At 45.1% G+C, this 21,134-nt stretch overlaps 1 protein-coding gene across 2 annotated transcripts in view; it reads left to right on the top strand.

Moving 5' to 3' along the window:
• Positions 1-12,303: 12,303 nt before the first annotated feature.
• ZC3H18 (zinc finger CCCH-type containing 18) overlaps positions 12,304-21,134 on the top strand; it is a 62,107-nt gene continuing 53,276 nt past the window's right edge. For both annotated transcript variants that reach the window (XM_054588948.1, XM_054588949.1), the window contains exons 1-2: positions 12,304-12,463; positions 19,149-19,744. In XM_054588948.1, the coding sequence (XP_054444923.1) occupies positions 19,163-19,744 (582 nt within the window). In that variant the 5' untranslated portion in view covers positions 12,304-12,463; positions 19,149-19,162. The remainder of the gene's footprint in view (positions 12,464-19,148; positions 19,745-21,134) is intronic.

Below are 21,134 nucleotides of genomic sequence, written 5' to 3' on the forward strand. Positions count from 1 at the left end.
ACACCACCCTTGCCCTCCCAGCCCCTGCCCTTCCTCCAAGGAGGTTGCCACTTCCCAGGCTCACAGCTGTGAACACCATCCTCTACCCTGCCTGCATGTGAGCTCTCTATAACCAGGACCCCACGTATTGATAGTTGTTTGTGTCCTGCTAATTCCCAGCTTGGGAATTATCATCATGCAGAGAGATTCATTCCCTCCGAGCATGGCTGTAGTTTGTCAGTCTCCACAGCTATGTATCATTTCACCATAGGACAAGGCTGCGAACGTGCAGAATGGACTGTTGATGGACTTCTGTACAGGAGTTCTGGCTCAGTGTTATTTTCATTAGTTTGGTTCCCAAAAAGTGATTTCCAGGACATGGCTGAAGAGGGATGATTGGAGAGGAGAAAGACCTGATGGGAAGAGAAAAGGTGGTACGTTGTGGCCTCTAGTGCCCCCAAAACACAGCAGCCGGCTCCTCACTGGGACTGCCTGGAATAGATAGGAAGGATGGGACTCCACAGGCTATAGTCACACAGAAGGCTCTGTTGTGCCCAGGGGATGGTGGTTTTCTCCATCTTTCACCATCCACTGCTGCCACCCTGAGACCACCACCCTCACCTCTCCTGCCCTCTCCTGCAGGAGGTATGCCTGGGAATTCAGCCCTTTGGACAGCTCCAGGGCTGCTGTCCTCCCTCACTGGTACTGAAACCAGTCTGCCGCCTTCCACGCAGCCTTCCTTCCAGGAGAAGCCACGGGCTCAGGTGACCTCGGGACAGAACGGAACCCAATGGCATGGAATGGGGCTACAAGCAGTCCACACCAAGGCCCTGGCCACATGGAAGTGAAAACGGAGGTCCAGAGAAGGAAAGTGGTTTGCCCACAGCCACACAGCTAGCCAGCAGCAATAACGAATGAAACTGGCAATGACAACTGAGATTCAATGATTCCTTTTACATCCCAGGTGCCAGGCTCTCTATGTGGGGACTATCTCAGTCAACCTGCACAGCAGGCAGATTGAAAAGTAGGATACTGCCATTCTACTGCCTGGATGGAGGAGAAAGCTCACCTAGAAGCACCAGAACTAAGATTGAAACCTGCTCCTTCAGCCTCATGCGGGGCCCTTCCTCCACACCACTCCTCTTGGTCTTGGGCCCGGGGTGGGGGGTTCCTTCCCTCTAGAACAGCAGCAAAACAGCCAGAGCAGCAATAGCATCACTGCCCAGCACCTGTGTAGAGAGTGCTTTCAATTTGCCTTGAGTTCTCACACACACTAGCTCACCTGTGGTCAGACCACATTTCGCAGATTTTCTCATGTCCCCACCTTCTGCATGCCACAGGAGTCCTGCAGATAGCAGCACCTCTCCCCAAACCCCAGTAGCACTAAAAAAAAAAAAAAAAAACCCTAGTCCTTATTGGCATCTCTCAGGTGCAACACAGTTATATAGCCCTTGTTTGTTTCAAAACAACTTGCTGACAAATGTCCACTAAGAGTGTTAAGAACTTGATGCTTTGTCCCTACAGCAGAATATCTGACTGTTAAAACCGATGTCCTACAGAAGTACAGCAGTTCCCCTTATCCACAGTTTCACTTTCTGCATTTTCAGTTACCCAAAATCTACAGTGGTCCAAACATATCAAATGGAAAATTCCAGAACTAAACAATTCGTAAGTTTTAAATGATGCACTGTACTGAGTAGTGTGATGAAATTTCCCGCCTTGCTATCTGGGAAGGAAATCATCACTTTGTCCAGCTCCCCAGCCTGTGGTTATTTAGTAGCTGGTAGGTCATCAGATTGATTGCCACAGTATCACAGTGCTTATGTTCAAGCAACCTTTATTTTACTTAATAATGGCCTCAAAGCACAAGAGTAGTGATGCTGGCAATTCAGACATGACAAAGAGAAGCAATAATGTCACTATGGGAAGAAATCCCAGGTCCTTGGTAAAGTCCCTGTGGTGAGAACTGAACTTAGTCCTTCTATATCTATCACCCAAACCAGCCTGCAGGGGCCCAAACTGGGGAGGAGGGTCCTGGAACCCAAGAAACAGAAGAAACCCCCAGCCTCAAGTGCAGAGGTGCCGGAACACTTCACCCAACCTCCCCTGGCCTGTGGGAGAGGCAGACAGGCAGCCACCAGTCTGAGGGTTACCCATGGATGTCTAGAGGGAGGAAAGGAAGCCTCCTGCGGTGGGTGCTGGGTCCCCTTCAGAGGCTGGGAAGGAGCCTGGAGGTGACAGGGTCCATGGGGTCAGGCCCCTCTCTTTCTCATCCTCACACTGTGTCTGGGTAAGGGCAGTGATGTGAGTGGGGTCTCACGAAGACTGGGGAGGATGCTTTTCTGCATCCACTATTTGGTTCTGAGCAAGTGAAAGAGGACGGACAGAATTTGAATGTCCAGGGACCTAACCCCACCCACATCTTCTAGACATCTTCCGTGTTGTGACCTGAGAATGGGGAGAGCTGACAGGCCTTGGAAGCTAAGACAGCGTGTTCCACCCGGAAGCAGTGGATGCTCTGGCCCAGGCGCTTCAGCTTCAGGCCCACCCTCCTGTGGAGAACACCTAGGTTGGTGCGCCCTCTGGCAGCAGCTTGAGAAAATAGCAAAGGCACCACACCCCCATCACCCGCTCCACCCCCCAGGCAAACTTGGAGAAGGGAAAGCCCACTGGTGTCCTCTTCCTAGTTGTTTCATCTATCAGATTCATCTTTATAAAATGCTGCTTTCAGATCCTGGTGGGATAGCTTCAGTTAGTTAGAGCGGACACACCAAGGTTGCAGGTTCAATCCTCGGTCAGGGCACATACAAGAATCAACCAATAAAGGAATGAACCAATGAATGCATAAGTAAGTGGAATGACAAATTGATGTTTCTCTCTCCCTCCCTCTCTCTAATTTATTTATTAATAAATAAATTAGTAATTTATTTATTAATAAATAAATTAGTAATTTATTTTCTTTAAAATAAATAAAATGTTACTTGCAGACAGATCCTTGTATTAAACTCCCTCACCCCATGCTAACAACAACATAAAAGCTGGACAACATAAACATACACATGCATATGGAGAACAACAAATACTCATAGGACATGGGAGCTCTAACCCTTGAGGGAAAGGAAACAACAAAATGACACCCACCCCTTCACCCTGCAGCCTGCAGGCTCTCCCCCTGCTTCCATAAAGGCAACAATTACAGGCTTGCTGAGTTGAGCAGACGGCTGAGACTTGACAGGAAACCCTGATAAGGTGCCCAAGCAGAAAAGAGCACCTGGAAGATAAGGAGCTGAGCACATATTCAGCAGCCCCCTATAGCACTGGGAGAAACAGATTGTAGGTACTTCCAGCCAAGATGGAGGCATCAGTAGAGACACTTAGCCTCCTCGCTCAACCAAAAGAAGGACAGCAACAAATTTAAAAACAAGAAATAACCAGAACTCCCAGAACACTGAACTGTATGGAAGCCTGACAACCAAGGAGTTAAAGAAAAAACATTCATCCAGATCAGTAGGAGAGGCAGAGATGGGCAGGCAGGATGGAGAGGACATGTGGCAAGGCAGCAGCTGAAGGACCAGGTGGGCGAGGCGGTGGCTGGTGCAGCCAGCGGTCCCACATTTGCATGCAGATAAACCAGGAGGAACAGCTGAGGAGTGAGACAGACTACGCAACCCAAGGTTCCCGCTCAAAATAGGAAAGGCTTAAAACCTCAAAAACCTGTGGGGGTTGCCGCAGCAGGAGAAATTCCCAGCCTCACAGGAGAGTTTGCTGGAGAGACCCACAGGGTCCTAGAACATACGCAAACCCACCCACCTGGGACTCAGTGCCAGAAGGGCCCAATTTGCTTGTGGGTAGCAGGGGCAAGTGACTGCAAATGGGGCAAGAGCAGAGCAAGCCCAATTGTTCCCTCTCAGACCCCTCCCCCCACACACAGCACCATAAGGCATTGATGTAGGTTGCCCCACCCTGGTGAATACCTAATGCTCCGCCTCTTACGACATAACAGGAGCACCAAAATATGACCCAAATGAAAGAACAGATCAAAACTCCAGAAAAAATAGAGCTAAGCGATGAAGAGATAGCCAACCTATCAGATGCAGAGTTCAAAACCCTGGAAAATCAGGATGCTCACAGAAATGGTTGAGTATGGTTAAAAAATAGAGGAAAAAGTGAAGGTTATGCAAAGGGAAATACAGAAAAATGTACAGGGAACCAACAGTAAAGGGAAGGAAAGTGGGAATCAAATCGACGATTGGGAGCAGAAGGAAGAGATAAACATCCAACCGGAACAGAATGAAGAAACAAGAATTCAAAAAAACGAGGAGAGGCTTAGGAACCTCTGGGACCACTTTAAACAGTCCAACGTCCAAATCGCAGGGGTGCCAGAAGGAGAAGAGGAAGAGTAGGAAATTGAAAACTTATTTGAGAAAATAGTGAGGGAGAACTTCCCCAGTCTGGCCAAGGAAATAGACTTGAGGAGATCCAGGAAGCTCAGAGAGTCCCAGAGAACGTGGACCCAAGGAAGCACACACCAACGCACATCATAATTACATTGCCCAAGATTAAAGACGAGGAGGGAATCTTAAAGGCAGCAAGAGAAAAGGAGACAGTTACCTACAAAGGAGTTCCCGTAAGACGATCAGCTGATTTCTCAAAACAAAACTTGCAGGCAAGAAGGGGCTGGAAAGAAGTATTCAGAGTCATGAAAGGCAAGGACCTCCATCCAAGACTACTCTATCCAGCAAAGCTATCATTTAGAATGGAAGGACAGACAAAGTGCTTCCCAGGTATGGTCAAGTGAAAGGAGTTCATCACCACCAAGCCCTTATGATATGAAACGTTAAAGGGACTTAGCTAAGAAAAAGAAGATCAAAAACTATGATAACAGTAAAATGATAAGTAAAATGATAACAAACTCACACTTATCAACAAGTGAACCTAAAAAACAAAACAAAACAAAGACAAACTAAGCAAACAACTAGAACAGGAACAGAATCACGGAAATGGCGATCACATGAAGGGTTCTCAGCAGGGAGGGGGTGTGGGGAGAAGGGGAGGAAAGGTACAGGGAATAAGAAGCATAGTTGGTAGGCACAAAATAGACAGGGGGAGGTTAAGAATAGTACAGGAAGTGGAGAAACCAAAGGATTTATATGTATGACCCATGGACATGAACTAAGGCAGGGGAATGCTGGTGGGAGGAGGGATGTGCAGGGTGGAGGGGAATAAAGGGGAGGAAAAAAATTGTAGAACTGTAATGGCATAATCAGTAAAACAATGAAAAAATAAATATCAAAGACTAAACATTTAAAACTATTTCTGCAGTTTTATTAAATATAATAAATATATTTAAATATAGTCACTTTGACAAAATTAATTATTTCTGAGATATGGAGTTAAATATCAAAGCTTACAATTTTAAAACTGTTTCCATTAGACTAAATAGCACTGTCTTTTCAATGTGATCAGTTTAGCTCTGGCTGTGTGGCTCAGTTGGTTGGATCAAAGGGTCACAGGCTGATTCTTGGTTGGGGCATGTATCCGACTTATGGATTCGATCTCCAGTCAGGGTGTGTACAGAAGACAGCTGATCGATTTCTCTCTCTCTCTCTCAACAATGAAAAAAATGTCCTTGGGTGAGGATGGAAAGAAAATGTGATAGCTTCACTCTGTGTAAGCTTTCCTAATCAGAAGGACATCATGTCATATTTGAGGTATTTTTACAGCTTGCCAACTGCCTTCATACACCCCCAGCAAGAGCCACACAGGCAGCCTGCAGGAAAACAAAGGATTGTGCTCTTCATTTAGCGACAACCTGCTCTTAGAAGGGAACTGGGCTTGATTGAATTCCCTGCTGTCCCTGCCTTAAAATTCTTCATTATTTATTTTTTTTGCTTCTAAGTTTTTATTAATGCGATTTTTAAAAAGACAAACATCCATACCAGCGTGGGAGGTGAGAGTGAGAGAGGAGGGCAGGAGAGGGCAGGGCAGAGGAAAGCTCCAGGTTCTCCCCATCATGGATTTCATGGCACCCCAGAGGAACGTGGTCCTTAAAAATCATGTACCACTACTTTAGGACGATCTTCTTCTTTTTTGAAAAAATATTTTTCCAGTATTTCTATATATAATATTTTAAAATATTTTATTTATTTATTTTTAGGAAGAGGAAGAAAGAGAGGGAACCATTGATTGGTTGCCTCTTGCATGCCCCCAACTGGGAACTTGGTCGGCAACCCAGCCATGTGCCCTGACTGGGAATCAAACCAGCGACCTTTCGGTTTGCAGGCTGGCACTCAATCCACTGAGCCACATCAGCAAGGGGATGATCTTGTCCTAACGGGTACCAGTTTGGGCTGTAATCAGCTTTTGAAGGTCCTCAGTGGTATCATCAGCATTGTGCTTCACATGGACTTTCTTCTCCAGACAGCATTGTAAACAGCCTTGATCATCCCGTCTGGAGCTACCCAGGGCAGGGTTTGGGAGGTAGCAGAGTCAGGACATCAATTTTCCCAGGCCCCAGGACTCGGGTTGAGACTTTTCATTTTCCAACCTCCCAGACCAGGGCCCTCCAGTGCCCCAAGTTCTCAGGACTGTGAACCCCAGGCAGTTGGGTCTTTTACCTTTGGGTAGCTTCTCACAGCCCTTGGACCGTAGATGGCTGGGTTCCATCAGCTTTCCCCAACTCCGAACCACTCCATCTAGCCCCCTCACATCTAATCACCTAAAACCTCCTCACCTTAAAATTGAAAAAAAATTATTTTAGTTATTATTTTTTTAGAAAGAGGGGGAGGTAAAAAGGGAGAGAAACATTGATTGGTTGCCTCTTGCATGCCTTCAACCAGGGAGCTGGCTGGCAACCCAGGCATGTGCCGTGACCTGGAATCAAACTGGCGACCTTTTGGTTTGGGGGATGATGCCCAACCCGCTGAGACACACTTGTCAGGGCCCCACCTTACAATTCTTAATCATTTTGGAACAAGGGGCCCAGGTTTTTATTTTGCACTGAACCCTGCAAATTATGTAGCTGGTCTTGGGGGTAATTAAGGGTTGGGAGGATGGTGAGCAGACAGGGCTTTCCTCACCCCATGTTTCTCCTCCAGGAAAACTCCTCCTTGGCACAGTCCACCACCATTCTACCCACAAATATGAGTGTCTGGTCCACAGTAAGACTGAATGAACTCATAGATGTTTGCCCCACGTTATCTGAATGAATGAAGGGGCAAGGGAAGAAATGAAGGCATTAACACAGTTATCATATAATCCAGCAATGCCACTTCTAGGTAGCTAACCCAAGAGAAACGAAACGTGCACACGAGAACTTGTACACAATTGTTCACAACATTATTCATGGTAGCTCAAAGGTGGAAACAACCTAGATGTCTATCAACTGATGATGGGTGATTATATAAAATGTGGTCTATACATACATGGAATATTTTTCAGCCATACAAAGAAATGAAGTCTCTATAAAAAGAGAAATCGAAGACAGACTCTTCTCCCTCTGTCTCTCACTCCCCACCCCCATCATGCGAGGACACAAGAAGCTGGGGTCTGCAAGCCAGGAAGGAGGCTCCCACCGTACCCCGATCATATCGTCATCCTGATCTTGGACTTCCAGGTCCCAGAACTCTGAGAAAATAAATTTCTGTTGTATAAGGCCCTTCGGTCTATGGCATTTTGTTATGGCAACCTGAACTAACGAACACATTCCATTTACATGAAATATCCAGAAAAGGCAAATCCGTAGAGTCACAACGTACCTCAGTGGTTACCAGGGGCTGAAGGAGGGGGAATAGGGAGTAACCATGAAATAGGTACAATTTTTATCTTAGGAGTGATGAAATTAGGAATTGGGTAGTGGTGATTGTTGTACAACTTTGTGAATACACTAAAACCCACTGAATTGTGCATTTTAAACGGGTGAATTTTATAGTATCTCAATTATACTTTAGCTATTTTTTTTAAGAAGGGAAGAAATGGAGAGAGACAAGAGAGGAGAGAAGGGGAGAAAATGCAGGGTGACAGCAGAGAAGAAGTGGGGGTGAAGAACGCAAAAGGGCTGGGTGAGAAGGGAAAAGAAGTTTGGGGGAAGGGAAAAGGAGACAGCACTCCTGTCCACGGCTCTGCCTCCTAACTGAATCTCTTCTCCATTCCCCTTGACTCTGGTTCTGGCCAGCATCACCGCCTGCCAGGATCAATGCCACAGCTCTGGCATGTACCCCTGTCGCTCTGCCACTGCCCCCCGATTTCATCCCCCCATCCTCCCTCAGCTACCCAGAGCCACCTTTCTTTTTTCTTTTCTTTCTTAAAAAAGATTTTTCTTTATTATTGAGAGAGAGGAAAGGAGGGAGAAAGAGAGAGAGAGAAACACCCATGTGTGGTTGCCTCTCACACCCCCCGCCCCCGCCACCAGGGACCTGGCCCGCAACCCAGGCATGTGCCCTGACTGAGAATCAAACCAGCAACCTTTCAGTTTGCAGACTGACACTCAATCCACTGAGCCACACGAGTTATGGTGCCTTGTACTTTTCTGATGTTGGACATTGTGTTAAATTATTGCAGGGGCACTGGGATGGAGTTTATGTACTCCCAAAGAGGTGAGGCTTTCTTACAGACAGATACCTGGGCCCTGGTTAAGGCTTGCTTCTAGGCCTCATAAGAGCTGGTCTGATTCCAAGAGTGTGGGTTTCCTGGGAGGTGTCCCTTCTGCACTCTCAGAGGAAAGCCTGCACTCTCTGCTTGGCCTGCACCTCTGCAGGTGTGCTCTAAACCTGTTTCTTTTTTAAAATATATTTTACTGATTATGCCATTACAGTTCTACAATTTTTTTCCTCCCCTTTATTCCCCTCCACCCTGCACTTCCCTCCTCCCACCAGCATTCCCCTGCCTTAGTTCATGTCCATGGGTCATACATATAAATCCTTTGGTTTCTCCACTTCCTGTACTATTCTTAACCTCCCCCTGTCTATTTTGTGCCTACCAACTATGCTTCTTATTCCCTGTACCTTTCCTCCCCTTCTCCCCACACCCCCTCCCTGCTGAGAACCCTTCATGTGATCGCCATTTCCGTGATTCTGTTCCTGTTCTAGTTGTTTGCTTAGTTTGTCTTTGTTTTGTTTTGTTTTTTAGGTTCACTTGTTGATAAGTGTGAGTTTGTTATCATTTTACTTATCATTTTACTGTTATCATAGTTTTTGATCTTCTTTTTCTTAGCTAAGTCCCTTTAACGTTTCATATCATAAGGGCTTGGTGGTGATGAACTCCTTTCACTTGACCATACCTGGGAAGCACTTTGTCTGCCCTTCCATTCTAAATGATAGCTTTGCTGGATAGAGTAGTCTTGGATGGAGGTCCTTGCCTTTCATGACTCTGAATACTTCTTTCCAGCCCCTTCTTGCCTGCAAGTTTTGTTTTGAGAAATCAGCTGATCGTCTTACGGGAACTCCTTTGTAGGTAACTGTCTCCTTTTCTCTTGCTGCCTTTAAGATTCCCTCCTCGTCTTTAATCTTGGGCAATGTAATTATGATGTGCGTTGGTGTGTGCTTCCTTGGGTCCACGTTCTCTGGGACTCTCTGAGCTTCCTGGATCTCCTCAAGTCTATTTCCTTGGCCAGACTGGGGAAGTTCTCCCTCACTATTTTCTCAAATAAGTTTTCAATTTCCTACTCTTCCTCTTCTCCTTCTGGCACCCCTGCGATTTGGACGTTGGACTGTTTAAAGTGGTCCCAGAGGTTCCTAAGCCTCTCCTCGTTTTTTTGAATTCTTGTTTCTTCATTCTGTTCCGGTTGGATGTTTATCTCTTCCTTCTGCTCCCAATCGTCGATTTGATTCCCACTTTCCTTCCCTTTACTGTTGGTTCCCTGTACATTTTTCTGTATTTCCCTTTGCATAACCTTCACTTTTTCCTCTATTTTTTAACCATACTCAACCATTTCTGTGAGCATCCTGATTTTCCAGGGTTTTGAACTCTGCATCTGATAGGTTGGCTATCTCTTCATCGCTTAGCTCTATTTTTTCTGGAGTTTTGATCTGTTCTTTCATTTGGGTCATATTTTGGTGCTCCTGTTATGTCGTAAGAGGCGGAGCATTAGGTATTCACCAGGGTGGGGCAACCTACATCAATGCCTTATGGTGCTGTGTGTGGGGGAGGGGTCTGAGAGGGAACAATTGGGCTTGCTCTGCTCTTGCCCCATTTGCAGTCACTTGCCCCTGCTACCCACAAGCAAATTGGGCCCTTCTGGCACTGAGTCCCAGGTGGGTGGGTTTGCGTATGTTCTAGGACCCTGTGGGTCTCTCCAGCAAACTCTCCTGTGAGGCTGGGAATTTCTCCTGCTGCGGCAACCCCCACAGGTTTTTGAGGTTTTAAGCCTTTCCTATTTTGAGCGGGAACCTTGGGTTGCGTAGTCTGTCTCACTCCTCAGCTGTTCCTCCTGGTTTATCTGCACGCAAATGTGGGACTGTCCTGTCGACCAGCCGCCACCTTGGCACTTGTCCTCTCCGCCCTTGCTGCCCATCTCCGCCCCTCCTACCAGTTGAACGAATGTTTCTTCCTTAATTCCTTGGTTGTCAATCCTCCATATAGTTCGATTTTCTGGCAGTTCTGGTTGTTTTTTGTTTTTAAATTAGTTGTCATTCTTTTGGTTGTGCGAGGAGGCAAAGCATCTACCTACGCCTTCATCTTGTAGTCTTTTATATTTAAACTCAGCATCTCAAAAATGACTAATTTTTGTTTTGAGCTGATTATTTTGAGGTAACATTGGTTTATAACAATATAGAAGTTTCAAGTGTGCCACATTATTTAACCTCTATACATACTACATCATGCTCGCCACCAAAAGTCTAGTTTCCATCTGCTACCATAAAACTGACTGCTTTATCTCTTTTGCCCTCCCTCCACCCTCCTTCCCCTCTGGTAACCACCAAGCTGTTATCTGCCTCTATGCCTTTTCTTTTGTTTTCATCTTACATTGTACAAGTGAAATCACATGGCATTTGTCTTTGTCTGACTTACGGTACTTTGCTTAGTATAATATTCTTAAAGTCCATCCACATTGTTGAAAAATGGCATGATTTCACATTTTTTATGGCTGAATAATACTCCACTGAATATATATTTCACTTGTTCTTTATCCATTTGTCCACGAACACTTAGATTTCTCCTATATCTAGGCTACTGTAAACAATGTTGCAAGAACATGGGAATGCAGATATTTTTTCAAATTAGTGTTTTTGAATTCCTCAGGTAGAAACTGAGAAATGGAATTGCAGGATCATGTAGTAGTTCCAATCTTAATTTTTTGAGGAATCTCCATACTGGTTTCCGCAGTAGCTGAACCCATTCACATTTCCACCAATAGGGTCGGAGTTTCCAGCTGATTGTTTTTAAGAAAGCTAGAATCATTAAATTTTTTTTATATTTAAACTATCTCAAAAATAATTTGTGTTGAACTGATTAACATAGCAGGAGCTATTTGGTCCCATGAAAATAGTTGAAATGTTGAGATTTTGATATTTATACTCAATAGCCTTTTTTAAAAAAAATTTAATTGATTTCGGAGCGAGAGAAAAAGTAAGAGATAGAAAGAACCATCCATTTGTTGTTCCACTTTTTATAGAGTCCTGACTTGGAATCAAACCTCTAACCTTGACATGTGGGGAGGTCGCTCTAACCAACTGTGCTATCCAGCTAGGGCTCAATGTCTTTTTAAAATATTTTTATTTTTATTTATTTTTAGAGAGGGGAAGGGAGGGAGAAAGAGAGAGACAGAAACATCTATGTGCGAGAGAAACATTGATTGGTTGCCTCTCCCACGTTCCCAACTGGGGACCAGGACGGCAACCCAGGCATGCGCCCCAACTGGGGATTAATCCAGCGACTTTTCACTTCGCAGGCCGCCGCTCAAACCACTAAGCCAGTACCTCAAAAATGATTAATCTCTTGTTGGGTGCTTAAGTTTAACAGAACGGGAGCTCTCTACTGCGACAGAAACAGGTAAAATTGTAAATCCCCATGGCAAAACCACCCACCTCTGCGAAGGGCAAACCTCCCCACCAGGAAAGTTGCGAGGCGGGAACTTGACAGGTCATGTGAGCACTCGACGCCGTGTGCCCTCCCCGTGAACGTACTGCGGCCGCGGGTCACGGGCTCAGACCTGTTCCCCGCTGCGGGGCCTTAGGCGGCGCTTGCGCCGTGAAGGGCTCGGGGGCGCGTCGCGCCGGGGAAGGGAGGCGCGCAGCGGCCGCGCGGAGGCCGGAAGGAAGCGAGCGGAGGGCGGGGCAAGATAGGGAAGCCCGCCGTCCTGCAGGACGACCGTCGCGGCCTGATGACGTAGCACAATGGCCGGCCCCCGCGGGTAGTGGAGCCCGTTTGTTCCGCCCGCGTCGCGCCTCAAGCCGGATCCTGCAAGGAGCGGAAGGGCCAGGGACGTCTTCCCCGCGCCGCCCCGACCCCAGCGGAACCGTGGCCCCCTCCCCGCCCTCGCGCTGAGGTAGGTGGCGGGGTGGCTGGGCCGGCGAGGAGGAGGCCTAGGCGGCCAGGCGGGGAGCGTGGTGTCGGCGCGGAGCTCAGGCCCGGGAGCCCGCTGCCACCGCCTCCGGGCAGCGCTCCGGGCTGCCAACCTCCCTGGACCGAAGCGTGGCTCTTGAGCCCCGGATAGAGGACGCTGAGGTAGCACGATCCCGCATTCCGTCTACGGCGAGCCTGCCCGGGGGGCCCTGGAACCTCTTAGAGCCCGAGCTCCCCGCGGTTGCCTCCGCGCCCCGCGGTGGAGTTGATTCTCCTAAAGCTGTCACTTTTCTTCCGGGACACTCCCGTGGCACATGTTTGCAGCCCACAAAGGTGTTGCGGGGAGGCAGTTAGTTTCGCTCTCCGGAGGCAGCCAGGTCGGACTAGAGATGGGCTCTTCCGGAACTTTGAGCTCTCCGGAGCCTCCTGGAACTTGCTCTCTCGGCTTCCCAGTGTGTGTACAGGTTGGACGTATTGGCTGTGCCCCAAGACGCACTCCACTCTTCGAAATATATAACTTTCTTGCCCCCTTGTTTAGGGACCCAAAGAATACCCATCGTTGGTATTAACTCACTGCAGCTACGATGCTGGAGGAACCTACTTCCAGTCTTGCTCTTACTAAAACTTAAGTTTTTCAAAATACTTTATGACAGCCGCGTTTGCTGGATGAAGTGGTTGATCATTTTAAATACCAGCAAACTCAATTGCAAGAGTAAGTCAGTCTTTCAATTTATTTGGGGGAAATGGAAGAGGATCTTTGACATGTGAAGTAATGTTTAGGGACATAGCAAGGGGTATCATCATTTCTCCCTGGAGATTCACCTTCATCGTATACCTTGTGGAATGGTCCTTGCCCAGAGCAGAGGTTGGGATTATCAGGGTGAACCTGGACACAGGCTGATTCCCATTTCCAAGTCCTAAGGAGGGAGTCTTTGCCTGATAATTCTACAGTGTGAGACGTGTGGAGCCCAGCCAGCACCGGAAACCAATCAAATGTGTCCCTAAGGCTGGAAGTCCTCTCCAGTTTTGGGTGGGAAATGCTCAGACTCTGTAAGAAACCTTTGTGGAATCATTCAAGAGAGCAAACAGGTAAGTTGAGGCCCTGCTCATGTTTAAAACTTTTTTAGAAAATTTTTTCAGCAGCTTCAGATCATTTCAAGGTGAGTGCTTCCTCCCTGAGTTTTTTTGGTGGTCAAACTTAGTTTGGGGGTGGTGTCTTTCACCAGCCTTGCCACCCTTCCTTTAGATGTTGTAAATATATGAAGTTATGAATCAGAATTTTAACTAAATGTACCAGAACTTAGGCATTCAAATAGGGACTGCTCTATTTAAACTTGTTATCATGAGAGGTTATGCTTGTATGTCATTGACGCTTCTTTGCCAAAACTTGAGAACTCCTGGTAGTTAAAATATAAGACATTCGAGAAAATCTATCTTAATAGTTATACCCTGTGTTTGACCCCAAATTGTCTTGCCTAGCTTTGTAACTCACCTCATTTCACCTACCAGACCAGGCTCTGAATGTCTTCCTGCCAGGCATTTCTCAGTCACTCACCTTGCAAAGAGGAAGATTTGCTTCCACTGAAAGCACCAGGAGAGGGTTCTGCAGGTTCTAAAGGTCACTCCAAAGAGACATTCCCAAAATGTTCTGTGTTTTAGCAATGCTGTGGGAATCAGTGTGCATCCTTCCTGAGTGATTGCTGGGACATGACATAGTAGCCACTATGCTAGAGTTCTGGTATAGTCTTCTAAAAATTAGGCACTTACTTCAAATTTACTTCTGGTATGCAACAGGTTGTTTATCAGATAACAAGATTTTGTCGTTCCTTCTTTCAACCATCAGCTACCATCCGCCAAATGCAGTAGGCAGTAGAAGCATAGTGACGAATACTTACTATTCTGTTCTATGGGCAAGTTCACCGTTTTATGGATAAAAGGATTAAAGAATTAATTGTAAACTTTGCCAAGAATCTTCGATTACAGGGTGATTGTATGAGAACAAACTGAGTAAAATCTGTGCACCTGGCAGTTGGTGAAGACTCAACCAGAGGGCCCTCCATTTCATTGGCTACACTTCACAGGCCACATGGATTTCTTAGCACCTAACATGGAGCATGCATTCAGATATTTGCCAAATTGAATTAATCTCAAGTTAATTTAGAACTAAGGCGCATAGAGAGACAATTAACCTGCCTAGAGCAGACCCTAGAATGTAAGTCATCTTCTGACGCTCCTCATCAGTGCAGCGAGGTGTAACACGGGTTACTTCTAATAACATGGAAATTCTTTGGTATATTTCCATCTGCAAGGTGTTCCCCTGTGAGCAGCCTTGGATTGTGAATTCCTAGGTGATTTCAAACCCAGGGCCTCCTAATATGACTGGATATCACCGTGTGCCTTGGACAGCCCTTATTCATGCTTCTTGTAATTGTTAACAGTGCCCTCTTCTAGTCTCAGTTTCAAACATGTCTCAGTTTAGACAGTAAATTACATGGAAGCTCTGCTACCAAGTGCCAGGCATTTGTTTGCTGAGCCCAGGGAACATAGAAGTGAGTCTGAGTCTTTTCAGTCACTTTGTGTGAGACAGGAGGGCCTCCCAACAGACTGTGCAAGTCTCAGTACAGTATGATAAGTGTGGACGCACAGTAGAATAATGTATAGTATACTTAGGGCAAGAGTTAACCTGGAGGCCACGGGTGGACCTCAGGAGGTTTTGAACTCCCTAAAGCAGAAGATAAATTGTGTGTGTCCAGATTTTTCTAGGGAGGGAAGCAAACTCTTCATCTTTTTCTCTAAGCAGTCCTTACTCCCAAAGTCTAAGCACCACTGACAGAGAGCCCTGAGCTGCCCCTGGTAGTAGCAGGTGCACTCAGGAGTTACGGCTTCGCCGCCTCTGGTCAGTGCTGAGAACTACCTTTGAGAGGAGGTTACCCTTTGCGTCCTTAGAATGTTGAAGTAATTTCCATAATTCAAACTGTGGAGGGCATTCCTGTTTAAGTATCTAAGATTGAGACTTTGGACAAGTTTAAAATCATAAAATAAATGCTGTCACAAGTTCAATCTCCATATGGTCATCATCATTTTTTAACTAGTAGTCTGTGTAAATACGTTAACTTTTCCATTTACATGAAAAGGTATGTTTTTGGTTCTAGAAGGGCTAAGACAGGAGGATAGCTGGATGAACACAAAACTTTAGAAGGGAGAAAAGAAAAACAGGCAAATCTACTGGTACAATAGAAGTCCCCAATTTATGCATGGGCTATGTTCCAAAAAGGAGTTTATAAAACTAGTTTGGAACTCGGGTTCCATTTTCCTACAGGAACAATGGCAAAAGGTAGAGGTTAGTTCCTTGACAGAGCAGAAGCTCATTTCCTGCATAGTCCAGGGCTCTGGGGCTGAGCACTTGCTTGAAGTACAGCTCCAAGTTCAGTCCTAGGATAGCCACTCAGGGGCCATGTTGCGTTGGTTTCCTTATCTATGAAGGGGACCATAACTTATTTGGAAGGTTGATGTGAGGAAATTGGTCAAGTGCCTGACACAGAGTAGTGGTCTTGCATTGGATAGTGGTAGCTGTTGAATTTTTGCGTAAGTTGTTTAATAATATAGTCTTGCATTTAAGTAGATTATCAGGTATTTGCTGAATGAAACAGTGAATGAATTACCCTTGGATGTACACCAAGAGACTTGAACTGAACCTGACGGGTGAGAAGAATATTATTTTTGGAAACTGAGGATTACCTTTCCTCACCTTCACATTATGTGCCAGGGAGCATTTGAGATCTTGCTCCGAGGTATATGTCATCACTTTGGCTCAAATAAATTCATAACAATTACTTTTAAAAAAAGAAAATTAAAATGTGCCATGCATATTAGCAGGCTCATCTGTTTCAACAGCCTTGTACAGTAGATACTGTTGTCCCCGTATTTCAGATGAAGAAACTGAGGACTGGCAAGTTTACATAATTTCCCTAAGATCCTCAAGCTAAGAAGCAGTAGAGCTGGGAGTTCAAGTTCTACCTCAGAAGCCCATACTGTATGCACTAGCTCATGTATCCATAAAGGTACAGTGTACCAAGAGGTAAACATCCCACATTACTCACCTACTTCTTGCATTATTTGAAGTTTGACACCCTTTTTTTCCATTTCTTATTCTAAGATTTAATTTCAGGTTTACCAAAATATAAAAAGCAATTTGGTTGGATCTGATCAAACAGTGAAACCAAAGCAGAAACCAATTTGACCTGGGCCCTAGAAAAATACTGTTACAGGTTATGAGAGTTTGTGGCTATGAACAGGATAGTATGTTGCAAGGCCAATCACAGGCTTGGGGGTAGGGAGTTCTGCAGAGTATTAGTTGTGTGGTTTTTAAACTAGTTTGAGAGTACATTCAAATTTGGTTGATTGATTTAAGAGGTAGCTTTGTTTCAAGGTCACTATTAGAGTATAAAGTGTGAAAATCAGAATTCGTTTGTTTTCAAGTAGTGATATATAAAGGCTCAGTAATGGGTTCCATGTGACTGCCTGCCTACAAGATACCAGGTGCTAGCTTAAGCAGCTAGGGAGATGAAAGTCCCTGTCTTCCTGTGGAGAAGATTTCTTACATACAATGTAATAAAAACTATAGAGAGATAGGCATAGGGTATCATACACAAAGGAAAATCTTATGTGTTTTATCAGTATCATTAATTAAGGGTGGAGGAGGCTGCCAGTTTGCCAATGGCCCTTGGCTGATTGCTGTAACTGCCCCCATTCTCTGTCTAGAATAGTTAAGAGTGTAAGGGGCCTTAGAAGCCAGCTCTGTCCTTGGTAGCTTTCTCATTTTTGCACGATGCCCCGGGCTATAGAAGTGTGCTGCGTGCAATGATAGGCTCTTCCTTGTGTAAGGGAGGCCACAACGTCATGGGAGTAGCCTCAAATTTTCATTTTCAGCGAAGTATACCATATTAGGACTAACTTTTTAGTACTTTCCAATAGTTCTATCTCTAGATAGTGTAGTCAGAAGACAAAAAATTAAATCATTTTCAAAATTGTGTTCTTAAATGACTTCGAATGAATTGATTGGTTCATAAATCTCTATTACTACTAATCATGTAGTTTATTTATAAAGTGTTGAATTTTAAGTGATTTGTCCTAATGCGTGCTCAATTATAATAATTTCCATTAAAAGCCGAAACAATGTTTTTAATTGTAGGTTCAGATGCCAACTTTTGGTATATGAATCTTTAAACACAGGTTCTTCTTTTGAAATTATAAATTTAAAAAATATATATATTTTTAATCTTTAGTTATATAAATACATAAAAAATTATGTATTTAAGCATTGTAAATATATGTGTATATGTTTCCATATCTTGCAGAGATGCCAAAGAGCATGACTGTGACACACATTATTTTAAATAACAAATTTGGAAGAATCAAGTGACCATTGAACCCTTCACTGTTACTATTTTTTCAAAACTCCATGGCGGTGACTTGGTACACCTTTCATTAGTGAATGGTTTTTTCTAATAGACTGGTGTTGGTTTCACACACTCATATTCTTACCCCGTCTTCTGCAATCTATGTTTAAAACAAATGGAACACTGTACTGTCTTTGCACACTGAGTTGGGAAAACCAAAAACTACTCACTTTATAGTTAAATTTAGGTTAGTAAAAATATAACTGAAATCTAAAAATGACATATTGGTATTTTTACATTAGAAACTATAGTTGACCCTTGAACAACTCGGGGGTTAGGCGTGCTGGCCTCCTGAGCAGTCTAAAAGACAAGGACTACTACAGTTGGCCCTTCATATACTAGGATTCCCTCCAGGTGCTAGCATCTAGAGCTGACCCTAGAACAATGTGGGTTTGAGCTCCCTGGGCCAGTTGAAAAAACCTGCATATAAGTGGACCCATGCAGTTCAAAGTTGTGTTATGCAAAGGTCAACTGTACTTAAATATATAAAATTTTCTGCCAGAATTCTTTTCCACAACATGTCTGTATTAGAGCAATGGGTCTTTGCTGTGAGAATCACAGAGTACATGAATGTCGCCTTCTGGGCATCCTTTGGCAGCTCCAGCATACAAGTCTGGTGAGGACCAAGATCATGCCAAGTGCATCTGATGAAGCAATCAGGGCCATGCTTGGGGAAGTGCATTCAGGAACAGGAGATAGCCTACAATGTGGGGACCCCTAAAGATGGGCTGGGGTTTCTGTTCCAGGCCCTTCAAGATGACTCCAGAAGAAAATGGTTAGACGCATGCCTTCAAATGTTGTTGCCTTATTTCTTGACTTTCATCAGCAGTCTAATCCCTTGCAATGCATATCTTATCACCTATTTTCTGTTAACCGTTTGGGCGGCACTGGTGAGAAGAAGGGGTGTACTAGGTGTCTTCCTTACAGGTTGCTGCAGATGTGACGTACTTAACACAGCTTAGCAAGCACAGCCCATCCTTGTGGAGGTGGTGTGTGCAGGGATGGCCTGCCATCCTCCATGGTAGAACAGCCAGCAGTAGTGTCTGTGGAGTGGGGACTGGGGTTTGGAGAAGCTGTGCAGGACGAAGCAAAATGCAGATCCTGGTCCCCCCCTGCAGGTCAGGAGTGAGTGTGGGGACAGGAAAACCAGGGCAGATTTACTTTCCATTTTGATAAATGTTGTGAATCTGTGTTCTCTTTCTTTTGCAGAACTGTGGGTACCGATGGATGTGGCTGAGAGCCCTGAACGGGACCCTCGCTCTCCAGAGGATGAGGAGGAGCAGCAGGGGCTCTCAGACGATGACATTCTGAGAGAAAGTGGGTCTGATCAGGATGTGGACAGAGCTGCAGGGAGGGCTTCTGATTTGGAGGACGAGGAAAATGCTGCCCTGGGACTGAGCCAGGAGGAAGAGGAGAGTCGCTCTGATGAGGAGGATCAGGACCAGGACTCTGAGCGACAGGAGCTGAACAGGGGCCCAACGAGCCCGCCACGTGCAGAGGAAGGGGATGCGGGGGAAGAAGATCGCACAAGCGACCTGAGAGATGAGGCCTCCTCAGTCACCAGGGAATTGGACGAACATGAATTAGACTACGATGAGGAGGTACCTGAAGAGCCAGCCCCAACTGGGCAGGAGGACGAAGCCGAGAAGGCTGGGGCCGAGGATGATGAGGAGAAGGGAGAAGGAGCTCCCAGGGAGGAGGGAAAGGCAGGTGTCCACAGTGTGGAAGAAAAGGAGCCCCCGGAGGCTACCAAGGAGAAAAAAAAAGAGGATGACGACGGAGAGATTGATGATGGGGAGATCGACGTGAGTATGCCTGAGCTGCAAGTGTGTCGATAGAGCACAACCACGCCTCGGCCTGCTATCAGGAGGGCTCTACGTAGGATTAACTTAGCCTCATCTCAGAACAAGGAGGTGGGATGGAGGAGGGCAGGAAATGAGAGGATTGTTCTGGGAGCAGTCACCATGGTGATTAGGAAGTGCTAAAAATCAAAGCAAAGTAGTCTAGATTCAGAAAACTTCTGTCTGCCATTTGGTAGCTGGCAGAATTTCCATGGACCCTCACTCATCTGTCTGATGCTATTGATGCCATTGGTTTTGGACTGTCTGGTCCCAATTTTTTTTTTTTTTTTTTTTTTAAGTTTTGGATATTTCTTTTTAACAAGTGAAGAGGTAATAGTCTCCTTTTATATTTGTTGTCTTTAAATCCTATTTGAATTGGCATTCAACCAGAACCATTGTGTATCTTCAGTCCTTGTCAGTCTCTTGAAACTGAAAAGACTCAAGAGGCTTCCTTTCCGTTTTTATTCTTTTAGACATTTTTATCTTTGTCCCAAAGCCCGTCCTCTGGTGGCGGTCCCAGCTGGGCCAAATAAGACCCTCGGGAGTACCTCAGTTTTTCATACTTTCTTATAATTTATTTAAATAATCTGGCCTTCAGGTCAAGGATAAGGTAAGACAGGTAGTATATCATCTTAGATATGGGTAGTTTGGCGTTTTATTACAGATAATCTTTTTAAGAGAACTTTAATCATGATCTTTAATAAGTTGAGTTTCAGGGGCAAAGAGCCTGAAGTTCTACTCGGCTTTTACTCCAAGGAGTTCAGAGGGAGAAAGAAGAGCAGATTGAAATAATCTGGGTTTTTGTGAAGTACCCTAGGGAAGGAGATTGTGCTTATCTGAAAGTCACCACAGTGAAGGTGTGTAGAATATCTCTGAAATGTTTTGGGTTGGGAGGGAAAAGGTTACTAGTTAAATACTTAATCAAAGGTTTACTGTAAGTACCACACTTCTCTAATAGTATGTTGGTGCATATGTTCTCAGTGCATTCTGAAGTGTCGTGGCCTTGGTGTGCCTGGTCAATTTGTAGAATTTTAGACATTGTGTATCTAACTTTGGTTCATAAGAACAACTTTAGGAGATATGTGGTTAGAAGCTTAGAATTTTAGATTTTTTTGTTTTGTATCTTCTCATAACTAAGTGTAGGTGATCTCTTGAGTTAATAACCCTTGTTTAATGTTACCTTATTTAAAGGGGCGTCGTTGGGACATTGTCACGCAGGTTCCCTTAGGTTTTGCCACCTGTGCTTCCTTTCCACTTTGGGAAAGTTCAGCTCTACCACAGGGTTGGCAAAGGGGAAAATGGAGCCATGGCACTCAAGTTAATCAGTTCATTTTCAGCAGAAAATGGTCATGCG

This window comes from Pteronotus mesoamericanus, unplaced genomic scaffold, assembly GCF_021234165.1.
Source record: "Pteronotus mesoamericanus isolate MK-2021 breed Mesoamerican mustached bat unplaced genomic scaffold, CSHL_Meso_final scaffold_165, whole genome shotgun sequence".
In the NCBI taxonomy this organism is placed as follows: domain Eukaryota; kingdom Metazoa; phylum Chordata; class Mammalia; order Chiroptera; family Mormoopidae; genus Pteronotus; species Pteronotus mesoamericanus.